This window comes from Callithrix jacchus, chromosome X, assembly GCF_049354715.1.
Source record: "Callithrix jacchus isolate 240 chromosome X, calJac240_pri, whole genome shotgun sequence".
In the NCBI taxonomy this organism is placed as follows: domain Eukaryota; kingdom Metazoa; phylum Chordata; class Mammalia; order Primates; family Cebidae; genus Callithrix; species Callithrix jacchus.
The window spans coordinates 104,840,812-104,860,602 of NC_133524.1; the positions used below are offsets into that span (position 1 = coordinate 104,840,812).

Below are 19,791 nucleotides of genomic sequence, written 5' to 3' on the forward strand. Positions count from 1 at the left end.
CGCCCTTCTGGCTCTGCCGTCTCTTCGTTGAATCTACCACCCTCCCTTTTTTCATGAGGTAAATACTTTTGTTGGGGAAAAAAAGTGGGGTTTTGGAACAAGGGACGTTTGAAGCCTTCCAGTGTGAAACCTGGTACAAAGTTCCCAGGCTATGTTTGTCTTTGTGCTGTGTTTGCTTCTTCAGAACTGGCTTTTCCCGTCGCTCAGGTCCAAGAGCTGCTTTGGCTCTGGCCGTGGGCTGGTGTGGTGGGGCGGCAGGTCAGATGGGGCAGTGTCCAGGGCTACTCTGGCAGCCTGGGCTGGGCGGGGAAGTTCTGTCACTTCTGCTCTTTTCCGCCTAGCTGCCAGGACCTCTTTCTGGGCGGCCTGGCCACTGACCCTGGGAGGTCACCTCCCAACCATGGGTGGGCTGCTGCACCGCCAGGCTGGCTGTGTGTGGGAACAGGTGCTGCCCTCATGGCTCCCCGAGGAGTGAGGTCTCTCCGGGATGATGTGAAGAGCCTGGGCTGATCCCAGGGCGGGATCAGGTTCCCCTCAGGAATCTGCGAAACTCACAGGGAGGCTCTGCGGGGGCTGGTTTAACTCTCTGAGGTTTAGAGGTGTTTGGTCGTTGGGCTGTAAATGCAGGGAGGGGGCAGGGGGATTTGCCACATTGCAGGCCCTGGTCCCTCCAAGGGACCTTGAAGGCCTTCAAGTCCCCTTGCTCCTTTTATTAAGGAGGGGGAACAGGGAGAGCCGGGCTTCCATCCTGCTCTCAGAGCTCTGGCTCAGTTTGGACTTGATTTAAAAAGTAAAATTCAGGGAGAAGTTTAAGTTTTTTACTCTGGTACCAATCACTGGAGCCATGGGACCCCAGTCTGATAATGGATTGCATCAGATCACTAAACTGTCTGTCACATGCCTCCAAAAGGAACCCATGTTAAGCATCCTGGGACTCTGCATATCCTCCTGCTGCTGAACCTCTCTCATGTTTCTTGTCTGTGTCTTTGTGGTACTTTTGTGGTTCCTGGGTGGTCAATATTAGCATGTATGTGGATATGCAAGTTTAGGCACATTTCTGAATTCAGAGGGTCTGAATGGGTTTTAAGAATAACAAATGTTGCTGTATATATGTGTGGCTTTTCTATCTATGTATTTTCAGTTAATAATTCTTAACTGAATTTCAAAGGCCATGTTTAACCCCTGGCTCCTTTCCTTTCTGAGCTTTGTGAAGTTTAAGGCTCTGTTCTTACAGCCAAGGGGCCTTGTCTGGGGAGCCTGTTTAGACCTGTCTCTTCCTTTTGTTTGCTTTCTTTTTGTCTCTCTCTGGGGAAACCTGGCTCCTGAACCCTGGTTACCCCTCATTCCCCTCTGAGCCCCACAGCATGTTTCTCCACAGCTCCCTCCCTTGCTCATAGCTGTATTGGCATTCCACCAACAACTCGTGAAGCGGGTAGCAATCACTGACTCATGTCAGCTCTGAGAGAAAACCCAACTAAAGTAATGGAATGCCAAGTCACTACAATTACTTGAACTAGCAAAGACATGTACAAGGACAGAGACCACAGTTTCTTTGATAAGCAAACATATACATTAATCTCCCTTGGGGCCAAAGAAAGGAGCATTTTTTCTTTCTGTCTTCAAAAATTAAAAAGTAAACTAAGCTTATAAGGCTGAGGATCAAAGATGTAAAGGCTGTCATAGCAAAACCAAGGGCTTAACTTAGTCCACAGTAGGAGCTTGCCATGGTCACAGCCAGTAATTCAGGATAAGGGCACAATTCTAAGGTACTCTGCAGACTTTTCTGCTGACCAAGCTTTAACAATGACTTCCTTCTTTCATGATCCCCCAAACTTTGCCTTATACTTAGAACCCCCACAATAACATTTGTCAAGTAGAAAAGAGATGCTCTTTCAGGACCCTTTGAGTTGGTCTTTATCCCTGGGCATCATAGTAATTACAGGAACTTTTAACATCCCACAGAGAAAAGCATCTAATAATCCTACCTCTGGAATCAAGACAGGATCATCTCAGTGATGACAATTCCACTTGATTTTATGATGAATTCTCCTTAAGTGGACTCAGTAGGGACTAACCAATGGAGACACTGGTTTCCAGAGAGAGAAATACGAGGGAAAGGAACTAGAACTATTTACCAGCTAATTATTTAAACATTAAAATGTCATATATTCATCTAAAGTGAAGACAAGCTCAAGTCATCAAATCACTAGTTTCGGTGACTGTGTGTGTGTGTGTGTGTGTGTGTGTGTGTCCTCCCCAAATAGAAATCTGGTACTTATAAAATGTTTGCATTATCCACAGTACCTGCACCAATATTTAGCCTCCAGAGTACCTTCTTAAGAGTTTTTCTAGTGGGCTTGAACCTCATACAACACAATGAGATAAAAGAAAATACAAAACATAGTCTAGGACTTCCACCTCTAAAAGTAAAGATGGTCATTAAATAATGTGCTATGTGCCTCATTTGCTAAAATAAAAGCTCTTTTGAAAAGATGACAGTGAAGCAAATTTCTGCAAAGTAATGCACATTTTCCCATCATCTTCTACTATAGCTTAGAGAGATACTGTGCAATTAATTTTCTTAAACATTCTTGGAAGACTTCTATTAATGTGAGTCTTCTCAAACTAGACACTAAATTACTTCCCTGACATATACTTGGTAATTTCATCTCCACACGTTTCTAACTCCATTGCAGTGAACTTTCATACAGTTATTGGCTTACATAAAGGAACAGAACTGCATTAGAGCTGTGAAAACTTACATGACTCTTAGCAAAACTTATAATCACATATAAAAAACAGGCTTTCCTTAATCTTGGAATTCATTTCTTAAGCCTTTAAAAGAGCAGGGTATTAGAAAAACACTTTAAAAGCCAGACAGAGATATAAATGGATGCTATATACACAGTCAGGAGTTACTACTCACTAGAGCAGAGGAGGAAGGGCAATTGATTTGTTGATATCTGGTCAATGTCTTCCTAGCAGATTTTCTCCACTCCAGGTATTCCGCCAATCACAACAATCTGACCACAATGAGTAATGCAGAGAGCTCAGCTGATTATGGCCACAAAGGTTTCAGAGGCCATTTAACATGGTAGAAAGAACACTAAGCAGGGGAATGGAATACTTGATTTAAATCTCAGTTATGTTACTTACAAGAGATCTTAGGACAGTCTCCTAACCTCTCTGAAACTTTCTTCTAAGCTCATTCATAATTAAAGTGAGGGAAAGAGCATTCATAGGCATGCCAGGAAAGCCTTTTGTAACCTACAATGTACCTCTTGGAGTTTGGATTCGAACTTCCAGGCTTGTGATTTTATGATTTTAAAAGTTTCTTTGGTGTTTGACTTCTCCCAGCTCCTGAGATCCCCATTGCTTTATTCTATGTGAAGTTGTCAGGGTGAAGCTCTTAAGTTGGTCACATGACTATTCTATAAGGAAAGAGTAACAGACTTTGTGACAGTTATTTTTCTCTTATGCAGAGTTCGTTTGCCTCTGTCTGTGGGCTCCCATCTATTTTAAGTATGGTTTAGGCCAGTGGTCTCCACATCCTTTTGATTGCACACCCTTTTTCAATTGGAAAAACTTTGAGCATACTTCCTCAATACATGTATATTTATACATTATTAACAATTATAAAATCATACACATGTCCTACTCTCTCCCCCATATATTAATCATAATATATAAATGAAACAAATAATAAATAGAAAGTATAAAAGGATGAGACAAAGGTGAAATAAAAAGCATGTTAAATGTCTTGTTAATTGTGTTGGCTTTATTACATTATTAGCTAATACTTCAAGGCACAATATATACTTAGGGAAAGAGCTTTCATTATTGAGAATTGATATAAATCCACATTTCCTATAGTCTTCTTCATTATTCTTGCAATATGTTTTTGCTGACGTCTTGTCAGGTGTAATTAGATTATCATGGTTTTTACCTCATAATGAGGCCGCTTAAAAAACTCATTGTAGGAGTAGAAGTGTGAGCTCTGCCATTTTCATGCACTTACATTACTAGTATTCTCTCCAATACATGGTTTATTTCCAGGAATTGTCTTAAGCTGCTTTTCTGCTAGGGTTAAATGTAGTTAGATAATATAATCTATAAATCTACTTAGCTGTGTCCAGGGAAACACCAATATCACTGATATACATTCGGGAAAAAAAGTAAGGGCTCAAGGTCACCCCTTCCATCTTGTGGAACCACCACTCTCCCCTTAGGATACCTTACAGAGCATGCGCAACAGGAAAGCCAAGGATAGACCCACCTGATGAGGATGCCGGTGAAAATACATGTATTACATATAATAGTAATAATAATAGTCTAATACACAGTATTTAGTGAACCACAGTTTTAAACACTCTAATTATTTAATCCTAAATCTTAATTTCTTTCTAGCATCTCTCAAATTAAATATAAATTTTCATATTTTCTTTTCTTTTCTTTTTTTTTTTTTGAGACTGAGTTTCGCTCTTGTCACCCAGGCTGGAGTGCAATGGCGCAATCTCGGCTCACCGCAACCTCTGCCTCCTGGGTTCAAGCAATTCTCCTGCCTCAGCCTCCTGAGTAGCTGGGACTACAGGCGCTCGCCACCATGCCCAGCTATTTTTTGTATTTTTAGTAGAGACAGGGTTCACCTTGCTGACCAGGATGGTCGCGATCTCTTGACCTCGTGATCCACCTGCCTTGGCCTCCCAAAGTGCTGGGATTATAGGCGTGAGCCACCTTGCCCGGCCTTCATATTTTCTTCCACACCCAATAGATTGACCTGCATGCCCTCCCTCTTTCACTGCCCCCCACCAATTTGGAGACCACTGATTCAGGCTCTGAGATTAAGAATCTTTAGATACGTGGGATGACTCTATAAAGTACATTGCAGCAAGTCCTCCTTGCTATCCTGCTGCTGCAGTTTTCACGTGTGCTGATAAATGACAAAAAATAGAAACTGGAGTAAAAGATAAATGACATAGGAAACAATCCCAGGCAACTGAAGGCAGAGGGGAGAAACTAGGTGAGGAGGAGGCCATGGTGGATAAAACGGAAATGAGGGATGGAAAGCTAGAAATGGAGCAAGAAGGAAGGAAGTCTTGAGGGAGAAAAGGAGAAGTTAGAGACTAGGTAAGAAATGAAGAACAAGAAGAAAAAAGGGACCCATATCTGGAAAAGGTAGGAGGGGTAGACTAGGAGGAAATATCACTTGTTGACCTGCAAGATGTTCACCCATGTCTTGATATCTGATGTCTCTGTCATATGAATTAGCAGGGCCAGCAAAATATGTAATCTGTGCATACGGATATGCAGACAAAGCATGCCTTATCTCAGAGAGGCACATGAAATTTATTCAAGAAATGCAAGGACAGGGCAATGCTTAATTTAAAGAGTGAATTTCTAAAGGTAGAAAAGTAAGCAGAATGACTCCTAGGCAAGGCAGAGAAGATTTTGTTGGGTTTTGGTGAAGAGAAATTCCTGTTACTCTTCAAATCATGCCATCCAGATGGCCAAGGAAGGGGAGTCTTGCACATTTCTGCAGAAGCACAATTTCAGAAGCTTCTAGAAGCAGCAGCAAAGAAGCCAAAGCAAATGAGTTATGTCTGAGGCAGCTGCCAAGGCACCATTCAGAGGATAGGATATTGTCAAACATCACCTTTCATATCTCACTGCAATACTAGAAAGCATGATAATGCACTCCAGGGGCAAGGAACCATCAGAGTACAGTAACATGGTGTCTGACTTAGACTGTCAGAGCTTGCAGGTCCTTTGAGATCACACATCCCAAATCCCTTATTTCTACTTATGGGAAAACTGAGAGCTTGAGAGGCAAAAGCACCAAACTAAAGTTATCCAGTTGGCAAAGCTCACACGTGACACTTAGGTCTCTGGATAGTTAAAGCAGTGCTCTTGTTTCCACAGCTGTGTGTTTATCTATCTCCTCCTCCAGCTTCTGGGCTCTTCTCTAGCAGTAGCCTCCCTCACTAGTACATATAATATATCCTATAAATCCTATAATGTCACAATGCAATCAAATAAATGATTAAGATAACCATGAACATCTGCAGGGCTACGAATGCATCTTGATTCAGTGCAGAGACACTTACGTTTTAACATTATCATTAATTATCCGGAACCTAAATAACCATATTTAAATATACAAAGACCCCTGATTTTCTACCCCTTTCCTTACTGCCACCCAGTGCCTACTTCTCTGCTCAGAAGTTACTTCCTTCCTTCTCCCACAAGGAAGAGGAACAGGACCATCATCTTTGCACAAGGTTAAGAGGTTTTTAATGAAAGGTTTGGTGGAGAGGAGGGAGTAATCAGTGTCACAAAGAAATGCAGGGATTAACTTTGACTAACAGTTATTCATTAATGTCTCATCCTGGGGAAAGAATGAATTGTTGGAAGTAAAAGAGAAGCATGTTGGGCCAGGCGCTGTGGCTCATGCCTGTAATCTCAGCACTTGAGTGGCTGAGGTGGGTGGATCACCTGAGGTTGGGAGTTCGAGACCAGCCTGACCAACATGGAGAAACCCCATCTCTACTAAAAATACAAAATTAGCCTGTGTAGTGGTGCATGCCAGTAATCCCAGCTACTTGGGAGGCTGAGGCTAGAGAATCGCTTGAACCCAGTAGGTGGAGGTTGCGGTGCGCCGAGATGGTGCCACTGCACTCCAGCCTGGGCAACAAGAGAGAGACTCTGTCTCAAAAAATAAATAAATAAATAAATAAACAAGTAAATAAATAAAAAAGAAGCATTTTCTCAAGTCACTTGCATTGTTAAGTATGGAGTAAGAAGCAGCCAAGCAAAAGAGGAGGCCAGAGTCAAAAACATAGTGGAGTTAAGGAAAGCAGAATCCCAGAGCAAACTATTGAAATCAGATGTGTGGCCCTTACAGCTAACAGGAGCTAAAGAAGATGTGGAAATGATGGCCCTGGCTCTTTGCCTTCTTTCAGCAGCAGGGATTACTCCCTCAACAGGAGACTTCCCATCAACTTCACAGTGATCAAAAAGCTAATCCTGGATGTGGAGAGTAGGGCTAGAGCCCCACCTATGCAAAATTGCTTGGTCAGTTGGTCAGTCTTTCATGAGACAAGTTGTAGTGCTTACAGACTCTGCAGAGACTAAGAACACTCAGTCTCTCTGTCCTTTAGTTGTTCATAAGATAATGGAGAGCAGACAAGTGAAGATAAATGATGATTTAAGCCTGGCAGATCGTGGAAAGCTTCCCAAAGAGGTGAAATCTGTGTTCAGTTTTAAAGGATGAATAAGTAGAAGCAAATCAACACAAAAATGGTAGAGCTAGTGGAAGAATAAGTGGTACACGTAGAAGGGGTGGCAAGTATATAACCTGCAATACATTAAGCAATACAGTAGCTCTGAGAACCATGAATCGTTCACTGAACATGTATGGTTTTTGAAAATACTGGTTTCGTTTTGTTTTCTGAAGTGAGGAGGGTTCCTAGTAATGAGAGGTAATCCAGGACCAGGTCATGAAGGACTTTATAGTTTTTCTAGAATTAGGATTTTTTTGTTAAGTCCATAAGGGAGCCATTGGAGGTCTTTAAGCAAGAGTTTTGTGATGTATATTTGTGTTTTGGAAAGATTATGGCAGGGCAGTTGCAAATTGATAGGGGAGAGTGAGATTAGAGGCTGAGAGATCAGTCATGAGATTATTGAGATAATTCTGGTGAGAAATGATATGAGCCTGGACTGGAGAAATGGATAGAGAGAGAAGTGGATGAATTCGAGCTCTATTTCAGAAGATAAATGAACAGGACTTAATGATGAATTGGAGGTAGTGGGGAAAGGAAAGAGAAGACAAGAATGACTCCCAGGTTTCTGGCTGGAGCAGCTCAGTGCTTATTGATGCCATTTGTTGTGATGGGGAAGACATGGATAGCATTCAGAAAGGAGTACATCTGGTGGGGGTTAGTAATTGAGTTCTGTGTAGACATGTTCATGGTGCCAATGAAATCCAAGCAGAGATATCCAACAAGAAATTGAAAATGGCAATCTGAAACTAAGAAGAAAGATCTGAGCTAGAGATTTAATGTTTATCATTGTATGGATGGTGGCTGAAACCCATGGAGTATGTAACACCACCCTGGGAAATGCCTACCCTAAGACGAAAAGCAGGATGAGGACAGAATGCTGGGGGATCCCAATCATAATAGAAAAATAACTAGGAAAGCATAGCATAACATTCAAGGGAACAGAGAAGCAGGTGTCTTGTATAGCACGGCCATCAAGGAAGATAAGGAATGAAAAATATCAGTTGAATTTGGCAACAAGTAAGTTAGCAGTGATTAGTATCAGCAATAGGTCAGCCCACAGATGGCTGGGGAGTGAGTGGGCAAATATTTGTCATGAAATAAGGCACAAAACTTAAGTGCAGACAGCTGGAGTAAGGCCTGGCCACCCAAGGAGGTGATACACAATATAAGCTTTCATGTTGGAGCAGTAGAGGATAAAGACATTGGTGTGTGTTGTAGTGGCTAGTCAGGGGAGGGGCATGAGGGGATACACAGGGAGGAGGAAAGATGTACATAACAATTTCCTAATTTAGGAAAAAATGGAAAGGTCTCTTGGTAGCCATGGCACCAGTCAGCTGACACAGGGAATGCCAGATGTTTGCAAGAGGAGAGTAAATTGAAGGACTAGTTGTTAAGACATCTGGGTTCTGGAATTCATGAGAAACACATTTTGTGGCAGTAGAACAGCAAGATGCAAGGAAGAGATAAGGAATTAAGAAATCTGGGCTCAGTTTCAGTTCACATGAAACTCAGACTAGCCTCATGAACTCTCAAGCTGGGCAAAACTTCCTAAGTCATAAAGCGGAGGACAAACAGCCTCTACCTAGAGGGCAATCCAAACGTTTCTGATGGTTTTGCGTTATCTGTGATAATGCTTCTTTAGATGGCAGGGATAATTAGGAGCTCACCCTGTTATATATAAACACCAGAACAATGTTAAAACAGGGAAAACTCTAAAAGAGTATTAAGGAATACCAGATTCAGAAGGAAACAAATTGCCCCCTCCTTCCAGCCTCAACTTCAGACAAACACACACTGATGGATATAATGCAGAGATAACTTTCAGATCTAGTAGGGAAAAAAAAAGAGAAGTGTTGGAAATGTCAACCTAAAATGCTTTGTTTAATCAAGTGGCAGGGAAAAAAATACCAGAGAAAAGAACAACCCAAAAGAATAGTTCTTCAAGATAATAACACCTACTCCTACAAAAGAAGAGTGAAAGTCATATACTAAATTAGAATCTGAATGGCTAGTGGGAAATGCCTTTATTTAACACTATGAGGCAGGTCATTTTTAAAGACTGTCATTACCCTAAGGTTGGCTAAGTAAGGTTTAGCCACTAGCAGGCTGGTGACCATGGCAAGTCATTTACCAGTTTCTTTATTTGTTGCATACATATAGGTTACAGCCCCTGAAAGAAGATGTTTTGGAAACTGCAAAGCAGTGCACCAACATTAGGTAGGGACTTTTACCGGGGAGGACATACCTTTGAGAAATCAGTTTGAGATAGTTTCAGACAAAAAGGGTTAGATTGCAGTTTTGCAGGAGTGTTAGGTGTTGTGTAAATGTCCTAGTCAGTTCAAGAGGACTTTGGCAAAGGAAAAGTACACACTGCCCAGCAAGCTATGCGCTTGATGTCTCCCCAAGGCAGGAGGCAGGCCTGCCAAGGGCTGTAGCATATCTCAGGGGTGATCCAATGTTCCGTTCCCTTCCCAGCTCAAGAGGAACAGCTTGAAATATAAATGGGTCCTTCTGCTCAGCTAAGGAAAACAGTGCCAAATCTTTCTGACATCTGCACACAAGGGGTACTGAAGGGCTGTCCTGCGGGGTCAATAGTGCTGGGGCCAGTTTAAACAATCCTGCTTGGCCCTGGGAATGCAGAGGAAAGGGAGAATGACTTAACAGGACCTGGTGGTTCTTCAAGCACCTATGATCACAGTTTGCTTTCTGAGCATCGGTCTTATCTATTTGGGAAATAGGACATTCCTGTTCTTGACTCATGAAATACGGTTTGGTCTGATTCAATAACTTTGACAAGTATTCTTAGAAAATTTAGACTTTGCAAATACGTTTTTAGGAATGTATTTGACAGTGTGGAGTCTGTGTCTTTTAAATATTGAGGAAAAAAAGTCTATGCAGTGATATTCTAATTTCCTCCATCCCCCAGCCCCCCAGCCACTCAGATGTTTTCAAAAGAGAAGCCAGACTAAAGCTCCAGATGTTTGAAACCTAAATCAGGGGCCCTTATGAAATAAATCTACCGCCCTCCATTTTCAGAGATCAAAATCTCAGCCAAGGGTTTAACAATGAGGTCACCATAGGCATGTTTGCCTGGTGTAGGACTGACCTCAGATCAGATATATAAAATTTTCTACTTTTAAAGGCTCCCCAACCTAACAAACAGCCCAGAGCTTCTCAGTTTCCTGGTTGTTGGGTCTGGCTAACTGTTTCTCACCCTGCCACAATCCATCAGGAAATGGCCCTTTGTGTCAAACCTCAAATCTCACTTGTATCGATTTGGGTCATTTTTATTTGCTGTGTCTTGCAGAGGTAAAGTAAGTCAATAAGAATCATCAATTAGGAAAGTGGCTAGAGTATATGTCCAGGAAATTCACAGAAGAAATACAAATTTCCAGGTAATATGTGAAAAGACATTTAAACTCAGGGAATTAGATTGATTTTGATTCATCATATTAGCAAAAATACCAAGTGTTGGCAAAGGTATAGAAACATGGGCATTTTTGTACAATGCTGATGGGAATATAAATTGGAGAATACTTTGTAGCATAATTTGGCAGTGGCTTTAAAGTTAAAAATGTCTATTACCCTTGTACCTGATAATTATGATCCTTACTATCTATGCTAGAGATGTATCTATGCTTAAGCACAAGGAGGCCTGCTCAGAGACTTTCACTGTAACTGCCATTTTACAAATAGTAAAAATTTAGAAACAACCTAAGTAGCTGTCAAAAGAGGAATGGCTGAATTAACTATGGGGTAGAGAAAAAGATCTTAAGGACATGTTAAGCTTACAAACAGGGCCTAGCATATATACTTATAATTCCATTTTGGAAAAGAAAATCAGATAGTGAGACTATTTTTAGACATGCATGTACATATCTCTGATTATGTACAGAAAAAGGTAAGAAAGACAATAGTGGCACTGACAGAGCATCAAGGGAGACTTTTGCTTTGTCTATACTGCTTGTACATTGTTCAATAATGTGTTCATATATTTATTGTGAATTTTTTTCTAGAATGTTTCAGAGGTGAAGGCATGAATCTTGGTGGCTACAGCGAACATGGCTTCTGTGAGAGGCAGCAGTAGGTAAGTCGGTGAAGTAAATAGATGAGAATTCAAAGGACTCAGATAATGACCTTCAATCTGTCATCACTTTGCTATGTGATCCCAGGAAGTAATTTTCCTTCTGTCAGTTTCCTCTGTACAATCAGTGATTAAGTTGAGAAGGTTACTGAGATACTTTCCCTTTCTGATATTTTATGATTCTCTAAGTCCATGTGTTTAATATAGAATAGGTCTGGTCCCTTTTGATGAGAAGATGGCTTTTCATTCTCTTCCTTCAAATTCTGGCATAGTTTGACATTTTACTTTACCCCAAATGTAAGATAATGAAAGAGAAGGTAGAGCGGTCACTGTGTTCTCTGTTTGGCTATGGGTTTGAAGATTTGGTTGACCTATTTATGCTACTATCTTCTTTATACAGTATAAGCCGTTAGGCTTGTTTGAGTGAGATGAGAGTGCATTCACAATGCTAGAAATAGGAAGTTCTGAACTCTATAGGATGGACATTAATTCTGGAAATACACACACACACACACACACACACACACACACACACCCCAATAGATCATCCCTAGTCTAAAAATCCAAAATCCAAAATGCTCCAATGAGCATTTCCTTTGAGTGTCACATCAGTACTAAGGAAATTTTGTATTTTGAAACATTTTAGATTTCAGATTTTTGAATTAGTGATGACCAACTTGAGTGTGTGTGTGTATATATATATATATATATATATATACAGATCGAACCCCTTTCAATACTTTTTCTGGGTTATTCTAAAATGCATTTTTTTTTCAGTGAAAATAATAGATACAAATATCTAGGAGCTATGCATATTCTGAGCTTGATAGAAACATTGTGCCAATGCACTGAGTTCATTGCAATTTGCACAACAACTTGAACTGTGCACTGCTAATGAGGGACAATACATGGAACATGTCACAACATTTTAAAACATATCCTAGGTTTTAATGTAATACTTATAAACCATTCTTTATGTATAGTCACCTATATTTCTATACCTTATGGCTACCCTGTTCTCTTGAGTCTATCACTAACAAGCAGAGTGATTTTGGACAAGTCACATCCCCAGTCTGTAGATAACAATCAGAACACCTGTTCTCCAGAGTGGGAGGGAAGAATCAAGTGAGCTATGAAAATTTACACTTATCTACAAACATTGTCTTAATCTGGCTCTTTATAACCGAATTGACTTTTGGAAAAAACGCCAGACGAAACTCTGAGGAAACCTTGGGAATGAAGGAAATCTCTTCTTGGTCCCTCAGAGACTTTGACCGGTCTAGCTCTGACTATCATTAGTTAGCAAAGCTCCTTCCAGCTGGTCCTCATCACTTTGCTTGTATCATGAAGTCATAAGAGTAAATTCTAAGCACTTTATTTCTAAAGATAACAGTTAACAGCTCCATGCAACTATATGTCTTTCAACAATGAAATAAGCAACTTACTCTCGCTCCTTTCTCAGGAAAGCACTTACAGCTCCCACTGCAGTCTTGGCCCCCACATGGCTTTCCATAAGACTTCTCTCCCTATTAAAAAAAGGAAAAAGTTAATAAACCATGTGAACCAAGAAGCAATGCTGTCCCAGCAAACCTAACACTTACCTTCTTTACCAAGTAAATCTGTAGGGGCTTAATGATCTTATCTGATGTTGTCAGTAGTCAAATGAAATAAAAATTCATGGTAAGCTAGTACACTTTTATGTCAGGTCTATACCTCATCAAATAGCCAGTTGGGGAACTTTGTTTTAGACACCTCTTCACTGGTAGAAATTCCAGGCACAATATACAAGAGAATAGCTTTACATGGGGGCTGGAAATAGACCCTAGACATATTCCTGCAAAAACAGGTGTCCAGTGACTTACAGATTTGCACACATTGGTAAAGAAGTCGCTGTAGCACATAACTTGAGTGAAATTCAAGTGCTAGATATGCAGTGACAAATGAAAATGGCTATCTTGTACTCTGCTCTCAGAATTGTTCTCCTCCATTTCAGCTCACCATTCAAACCTTATAATGGCATTCCTATGCCCAGTTAGTCAGATCCAAATTCCTCAGGTGGTATTTTACAGTACCCCCCAAGCTCTCCAACTTCATTTTACCTTCTTCTCTGATTTTTGGTGATGATGACTAGCTGAATTTCTGCAAGGCCCCCACATGATCCGATGTGTGCTGATTCTCACCAACCTTATCTCCTTTCTCTCTGGCTCACTCTGCTTCAGTCACATGGAAGGGCATTCATTCTATTCATTAAAAACATCAAGCCTGTTCCTGCCCCAGGGCCTCTGCCCTCACTGTTATTTTTTCTGTATTGCTCTTCTCCTAGATTTTTAAAAAAATTGCTGGCCTCTTTCCAACACTTAGGTCTCAGTTCAACTGTCCATTCTCAGAGAGGCCATTCCTGAGTCTCCAGTTACTTTCAATCATATCATTTCATTACCTTTTCATCATTAGATATTCTGTCTTTTCCCACTGGAATGTAAGCTTCATGTAAGTAGGGACTTAATTGTCTTATTCAATGTTGTTTTTCCAAGGCCGAAAACCATGACCACATGAATGGAGTTAGGATTTGAACTCAGGTCTGACTAACTCCAAAGTCTTAACCTTAACCCTTATGCCTTAGTGTTCTCTAAGTCCTTTGTCTACCAGAACCTCAATACAAGGACTCAACAATGAGAAAAACTACTTATCTGACCATATGCACCTTGGGAAAAAAGCAGAACATAATATCTTTAAGAAGAACTTTATCTCTGGGATGAATTTAGTATCATACAACTTATTTGTTTAATGTTGGATGTTTTTTCCAAAGAGAAATGCATATTGATGAGCTGACCTCACACTTAATCATTCTTGCCTCTGTGTACTGTGTGCCTTTTCCTAATTCCTGGAAAGCACTGTGAATTTCTCAGATGGTCTCTTATATCTTTAGACATTCCCACAACACTTTATCATCACAACACCTTGGTAATGAGGTAGTGATGGCAGAGCTATGACAAAATATTACTATTTTAGATTCCAAACACCTTCCTTATATGATATATTTTATCTCTTATAGGCCTTTGACATGGTAAGTGCTATTGCACACTTTCCAGTTTACCTTCCATTCTATGGTACATAGGACAGACAAATTTTTGTAAGGGTGAGATCAAGAGGTACTCTGGCAGGAGGAAGCTAGGGGCTGGCATAGAATAGAGAACTGAGGGAGCAACATTGAATTTTATCTTCACTTATGCTGACACTCTTGTTTAATGTTGAGTACTATATTTCTTGGTATTATAGATAATTTGTATTTCCTTCTCCATACATTTCTGTGTTTTCTAAGAAGTCTTCAACAAGCATATATAATTAATAAAAATGAAAAATAATACATGTTATTAAGTGATAAAGGTCATCCCCTTCAAAGAAAGAACTTGACAGATATAGCCAAAGTTGAAGTGGCATGTATTCAGAGCTTTGCCCTACTTCCAAACAATGTCGGTTTGGGTGTTCTATAAAATTGGTCAATAGTAGATGAAAAGTTTCCAGACCCCCTCAAGCATGGAGCAAAGAGGCTGGAATCAAGGGAACTGGATAAGAGAGGGGGGAAAAAAAACAATAGCAGGAGCTGAACAAAACCATAAGAAGCAGAAGCTAAGGTTTCTCAGGAACTCGCCGGAATAAGGAGGCAAAGACACCCAGCTAACAGACAGGAAGCTGTTACTGTCTTCTGTCACCGAGGAAAGTAACCAGAGAAGTCCTGTTGGCCACAAGGCAATTTCCTGTAATGCCAGCCCTGACAGTTTCCCCAGGAGTCTTCAATTACAGTGAGGTGGGAGGAGTGAAGGCAGGCTTCCAGGGAACATGACCAGACTAGACCTGAGAAGTCTCTGCCTTATCCTGGCTTGTCTGGGGACACTCCACCCCCTGCTTGACCATGCCATGTGGCTGGTGTCGTTCTTGCCTTGGAATGTTCTCCCTTTTCTCTAAAGATCTAACCCTTCTTATACCCAAGAAAATTAAAACTGGAAAGGCTTTGGGAGATCATCTAATCCAGTGGTTCTTAACTCTATCAGAGCAGTACCTTATTTTTTGTATAATTATTATTCTCCTTTGCAATCCTGAAAAGAAAATTCATAGCAATAAGTTATAATAAAAATGTAAGCAAAAGTTTTAAAAGCACATATTATGACCTAACTGTATTACAAAGAAAAAACAGAAAAAAAGTCATTTATAATAAAAAGATATGTATTTCAATATATAAAAGCTCGTACACAAAAGACGTCATGAAGTAGTCAGAGGCCAACAGCTGTCTGGAGAATCATTACGAATGTAACAGCCTGCTGACACAGAATGACACTGGGATGTAGGATTGATGATTCAAGTATCATGAATCATTTGCTATTAGTAAGTACAGTGATTATCTCAAATGACAAATAACTCATGATGATGATCGTGGGTGGGGAGCAGGAAGCACAATTTTCCCTTTATTTACTGGGCAGTTTTATTTGGTAACAAGAGAACCATGAAAAAATTCCTTTCAATATGTAAAATATAGTCTTGCTCTAGACTTAAATAATTATAAACAAAGTTTTCATCTCCGTGAATATCCAGAGGTCTTTTGTATCCTGCAGGAAGCAACACAATTCTTCATAGTATTCAGAACACCTATCATTATTCCTAGAAGCCACCTAGTAAGTTTCCCCCACTCCCTGATCATTTTGACAATCACAAATAGCCTCACAAGTTCCAAAATACCTCCTGGGGCATACTTCTGGTAAGAAATATGGGTCTAATCCAAATCACCCATTTTACAGGTATTTTACAGGTGATAACACTGAAGAAGATTAATTTGGCTTGGGTCACACTGTTAACAAAAGGATTCTAGCACTTCTGAACATAATGCAATATTCTTTCTACTGTTCCATACCTCTCAAGACCAAATTCAAGTTCCACATCTTCCATGACCACTTCAGCTTCAGGGAAACACTAAGTCCCATTCATTGGATAAGTGTCACATGTTGTTGTGGGAGAGTCTTTGCAATGTTCCTAAGGTTGCATAGCTGGGAGTCTTGTTTCCTTATCCAGACTGTAATGTGTATAAGGGAAAGGTCAATTTATTTTACCTCTTTGTACAAACCCACAGTGTTATCTGTGGTATCTGAGGCAGTTATCACTTAGGAGTGTAAGTTCTGAAGCCAGCCTGTACAGATTTAAATCCCAGCTCTAATATTTCTGAGTTGGATGACCTTAGGCAAGTGACTTTCTCTCTCTGAAACCCAATTTTCCTGTCTGTAAAATGAGGGTGGCAACAGTATCTACTGTGTAGAGTTTGGTTGGAGGATTTAATAAGATTAAGCATGCAGGCCTGGCGTGGTGCCTCATGCCTGTAATCCCAGCACTTTGGGAGGCCAAGGCAGGTGGATCACGAGGTCAGGAGTTCAGGACCAGCCTGGCCAACATGGTGAAACCTTGTCTCTACTAAAAATACAAAAAAATTAGCTGAGCACAGTGGCAGGCACCTGTAATCCCAACTACGCAAGACGTTGAGGCAGAGAATTGCTTGGACTCGGGACGCAGAGGTTGCAGTGAGCTGACATCATGCCATTGCACTCCAGCCTGGGCGTCAGAGTGAGACTCTGTCTCAAACAAACAAACAAATAAATAAATAAAGCATGCAAAGCACAGTACCTGGCTCATCGCATGCACTAAGTGTCAGCTATTGTTAGTATATTAACATTAGCCATACCAGACTACTCAGCAGTTTTTGCAACATTCTGGTCTCTCTCTGGAGCTCCTTATCAAGTGGTGTGTACTGGTATGGCCATGCCAGTTTGTCTGTGGCTGATGTTCACTCTGTTTTGTCAGGATGTCCATTTGGATTTGTTGATGTCTGTGAATGTAAGTATCTGAATCAATGATTGACTGGACAAGGAAAATGTGGCACATATACAGCATGGAACACTATGCAGCCATAAAAAACAATGAGTTTGTGTCCTTTGTAGGGACATGGATGAATCTGGAAACCATCATTCTCAGCAAACTGACGCAAGAACAGAAAATCAAACACCGCATGTTCTCACTTATAGGTGGGTGTTGAGCAATGAAAACACATGGACACAAGGAGGGAAGCATCACACACTGGGGTCTGTTGGTGGGGACTGGGGAGGGACAGTGCGGGGTAGGGAGGTTGGGGAGAGATAACATGGGGAGAAATGCTAGATATAGATGACGGAGGGATGGAATCAGTAAACCACATTGCCATATATGTATCTATGCAACCATCCTGCATGATCTGCACCTGTACCCCAGAACCTAAAGTGTAATTAAAAAAGAACATAACCACATTTTATATATCGAAATGATTTTTTTACAGTTTTATTGTTACTGAATAAAAATGCATAGTAAATAAAGGGAAGATTGTATTTTTTCCCCCAGACCACCACCATGAGTTATTTGTCATTTCAGAGAATCACTGCACTAACTTAACTTTTTTTTTAGATGGAGTCTTGCTCTGCTACCCAGGCTGGAGTGCAGTGGTGTGATCTCAGATCACTGCAGCCTCTGCCTTCCAGGACCATACCATTCTCTACCTCAGTCTCTCGAGTAGCTGGGATTACAGGCGCCCACCACCACATCCAGCTAATTTTTATATTTTTAGTAGAGTCGGGGTTGGCCAGGCTGGTCTCGAACTCCTGGCCTCAACTGATCCACCCACCTCAGCCACCAAAACTATCTTTAAATTGCTAAAAATATTTAGTAATTAGGGTTAAAGGTTAGGGTTTGCTAAACCATAACCATAAATATTGCTAAATATATTAAACATAATCTCTACCTCACACATCTATCCTTTTGCTGATACTGGTTGCTGTGTCTACAATGCTCTCCTACTCCCTTTATCACAAACCAAACTTCTATTCATTCTTCTATAACCAGCTTAAACACCATCTTTTTGGTGAAGACACCATTATACTCTGCTGCCCTCTCAGCAATTCCAGGAGAAGTACTCTTTTCTCTTTGCTGATGGAGTTTTGCCATATTTTACTCAATTTGTTTGATTCTGCTGTCAGACTGGGACCAGGACTATGTCTTATGTTTCTCTGCAGCCCTGTCTCAGGAAGGTATTCAGTGAAGGGCTGCGAAATAATTGCTTTCAGAACAATTGAGTTACAGGTGTTAGAGATCAGCATCACTTAGGATTCTTTCTCTCTCCTGGCTCTCCTGAAATAAAGAGTTACATCGCAGTGCCTCTACCACCAACCAATAGGCTTTTCTAGGCATCACCCGTGCTTTCTTGCATGGGAGTTGGCAAGGATGACAATGATGCAAAAGGTAACCTAGGAAACAAGATAGGAAGTAACAGCGGCTTAGCTGAAGTGATTGGACTGCAAAGGCCAGTGATCTCTGTGAGCAATTTTCTCCAGAAGCTTAGGTCACAGAAGACTGGCTGTGTAGCATTTTATTCTGACCATTCATTCAACAAATATGTATTAAACGCTTACTATGTGCTAGGCATTGTGTTAGACATTGGTGGTAGTGGCAGTATCATACAGCCGTAAGTGTATCCAAGTCCTTGCTCTCAAGGTGTTTAAAATTTAGAGGGAAGACAAACAATAAATGAATATTACATACATATTTGTTAGATGATCTGTATTGTGGAGGAAACTAAATTGGGTAAGAGGGTAGGAAGCGTTGGGGTTAGGCTGTTATTTTATATTAGGAAGTCAGGAAAGGCCTTGCTTATAAGGGGACTTCTGAGTAGAAAACTGTTTCTCAAAGCCCAGTCCTTGGACCAGCATCACCAGTTCCGGGAAATTATTAGAGCTGCAAATTCTTATCTCCTCCATGCTCCACTGAATCATAAACTTTAGGGTGCGGCTCAGCAATCTATGTTTTAACAACCCCTTCAGGTGATTTTGATGCACATAATGTTTGAGACATACTGCTATAGAAAATGAAGGAGCAAGTTATGTAACTATCCAAGGAAAGAGTATTCTAGGCAAAGGGAATAGCAAGTACAAAGGCAGTAAATGAGAGAATACGCTTGATGTTTTGGCTACAGCAAGTAGCCAGAATCCTGGAGTGCAGTGGGGGGAGGGGTGGGGGGAATGGAATCCTGGGGGTGGCAGGGGAATGGAATAGATGATAAAGCCAGAGTTGGAGCAAGAGCCAGATCATAGATTTGATAGACCATTGTAAGAGCTTTGCCCCTGGAAATCCACTGAAGGGTTTGGAACATATGAGTGACACCAACTGATTTACTTTTTAAGAGGAATTACTCAAGCTTCCATGTGAACTATAGTGAGGCAAGCACAGAAGCAGAAAAGCCACCTAGGAGATTGTTGTGGTAGTTCAGCAGGATGATAGAGGTTTATACCAGAGGGGCAGTTATAGAATCTGACAGAAGTAAAAGGAGTCTAGATATGTTTTAAAGGTAGAGCTGCTAGAATTTGC

General features: G+C 40.8%; 1 protein-coding gene across 4 annotated transcripts in view; it reads right to left on the minus strand.

Annotated features, from left to right (window-relative positions):
- The window catches only part of COL4A6 (collagen type IV alpha 6 chain), a 285,194-nt gene that overhangs the window by 141,519 nt on the left and 123,884 nt on the right, over window positions 1-19,791 (minus strand). For all 4 annotated transcript variants that reach the window (XM_035289317.3, XM_035289319.3, XM_035289316.3 and 1 more), the window contains exon 3: window positions 12,810-12,890. In XM_035289317.3, coding sequence (XP_035145208.3) covers window positions 12,810-12,890 — 81 coding nt within the window. The remainder of the gene's footprint in view (window positions 1-12,809; window positions 12,891-19,791) is intronic.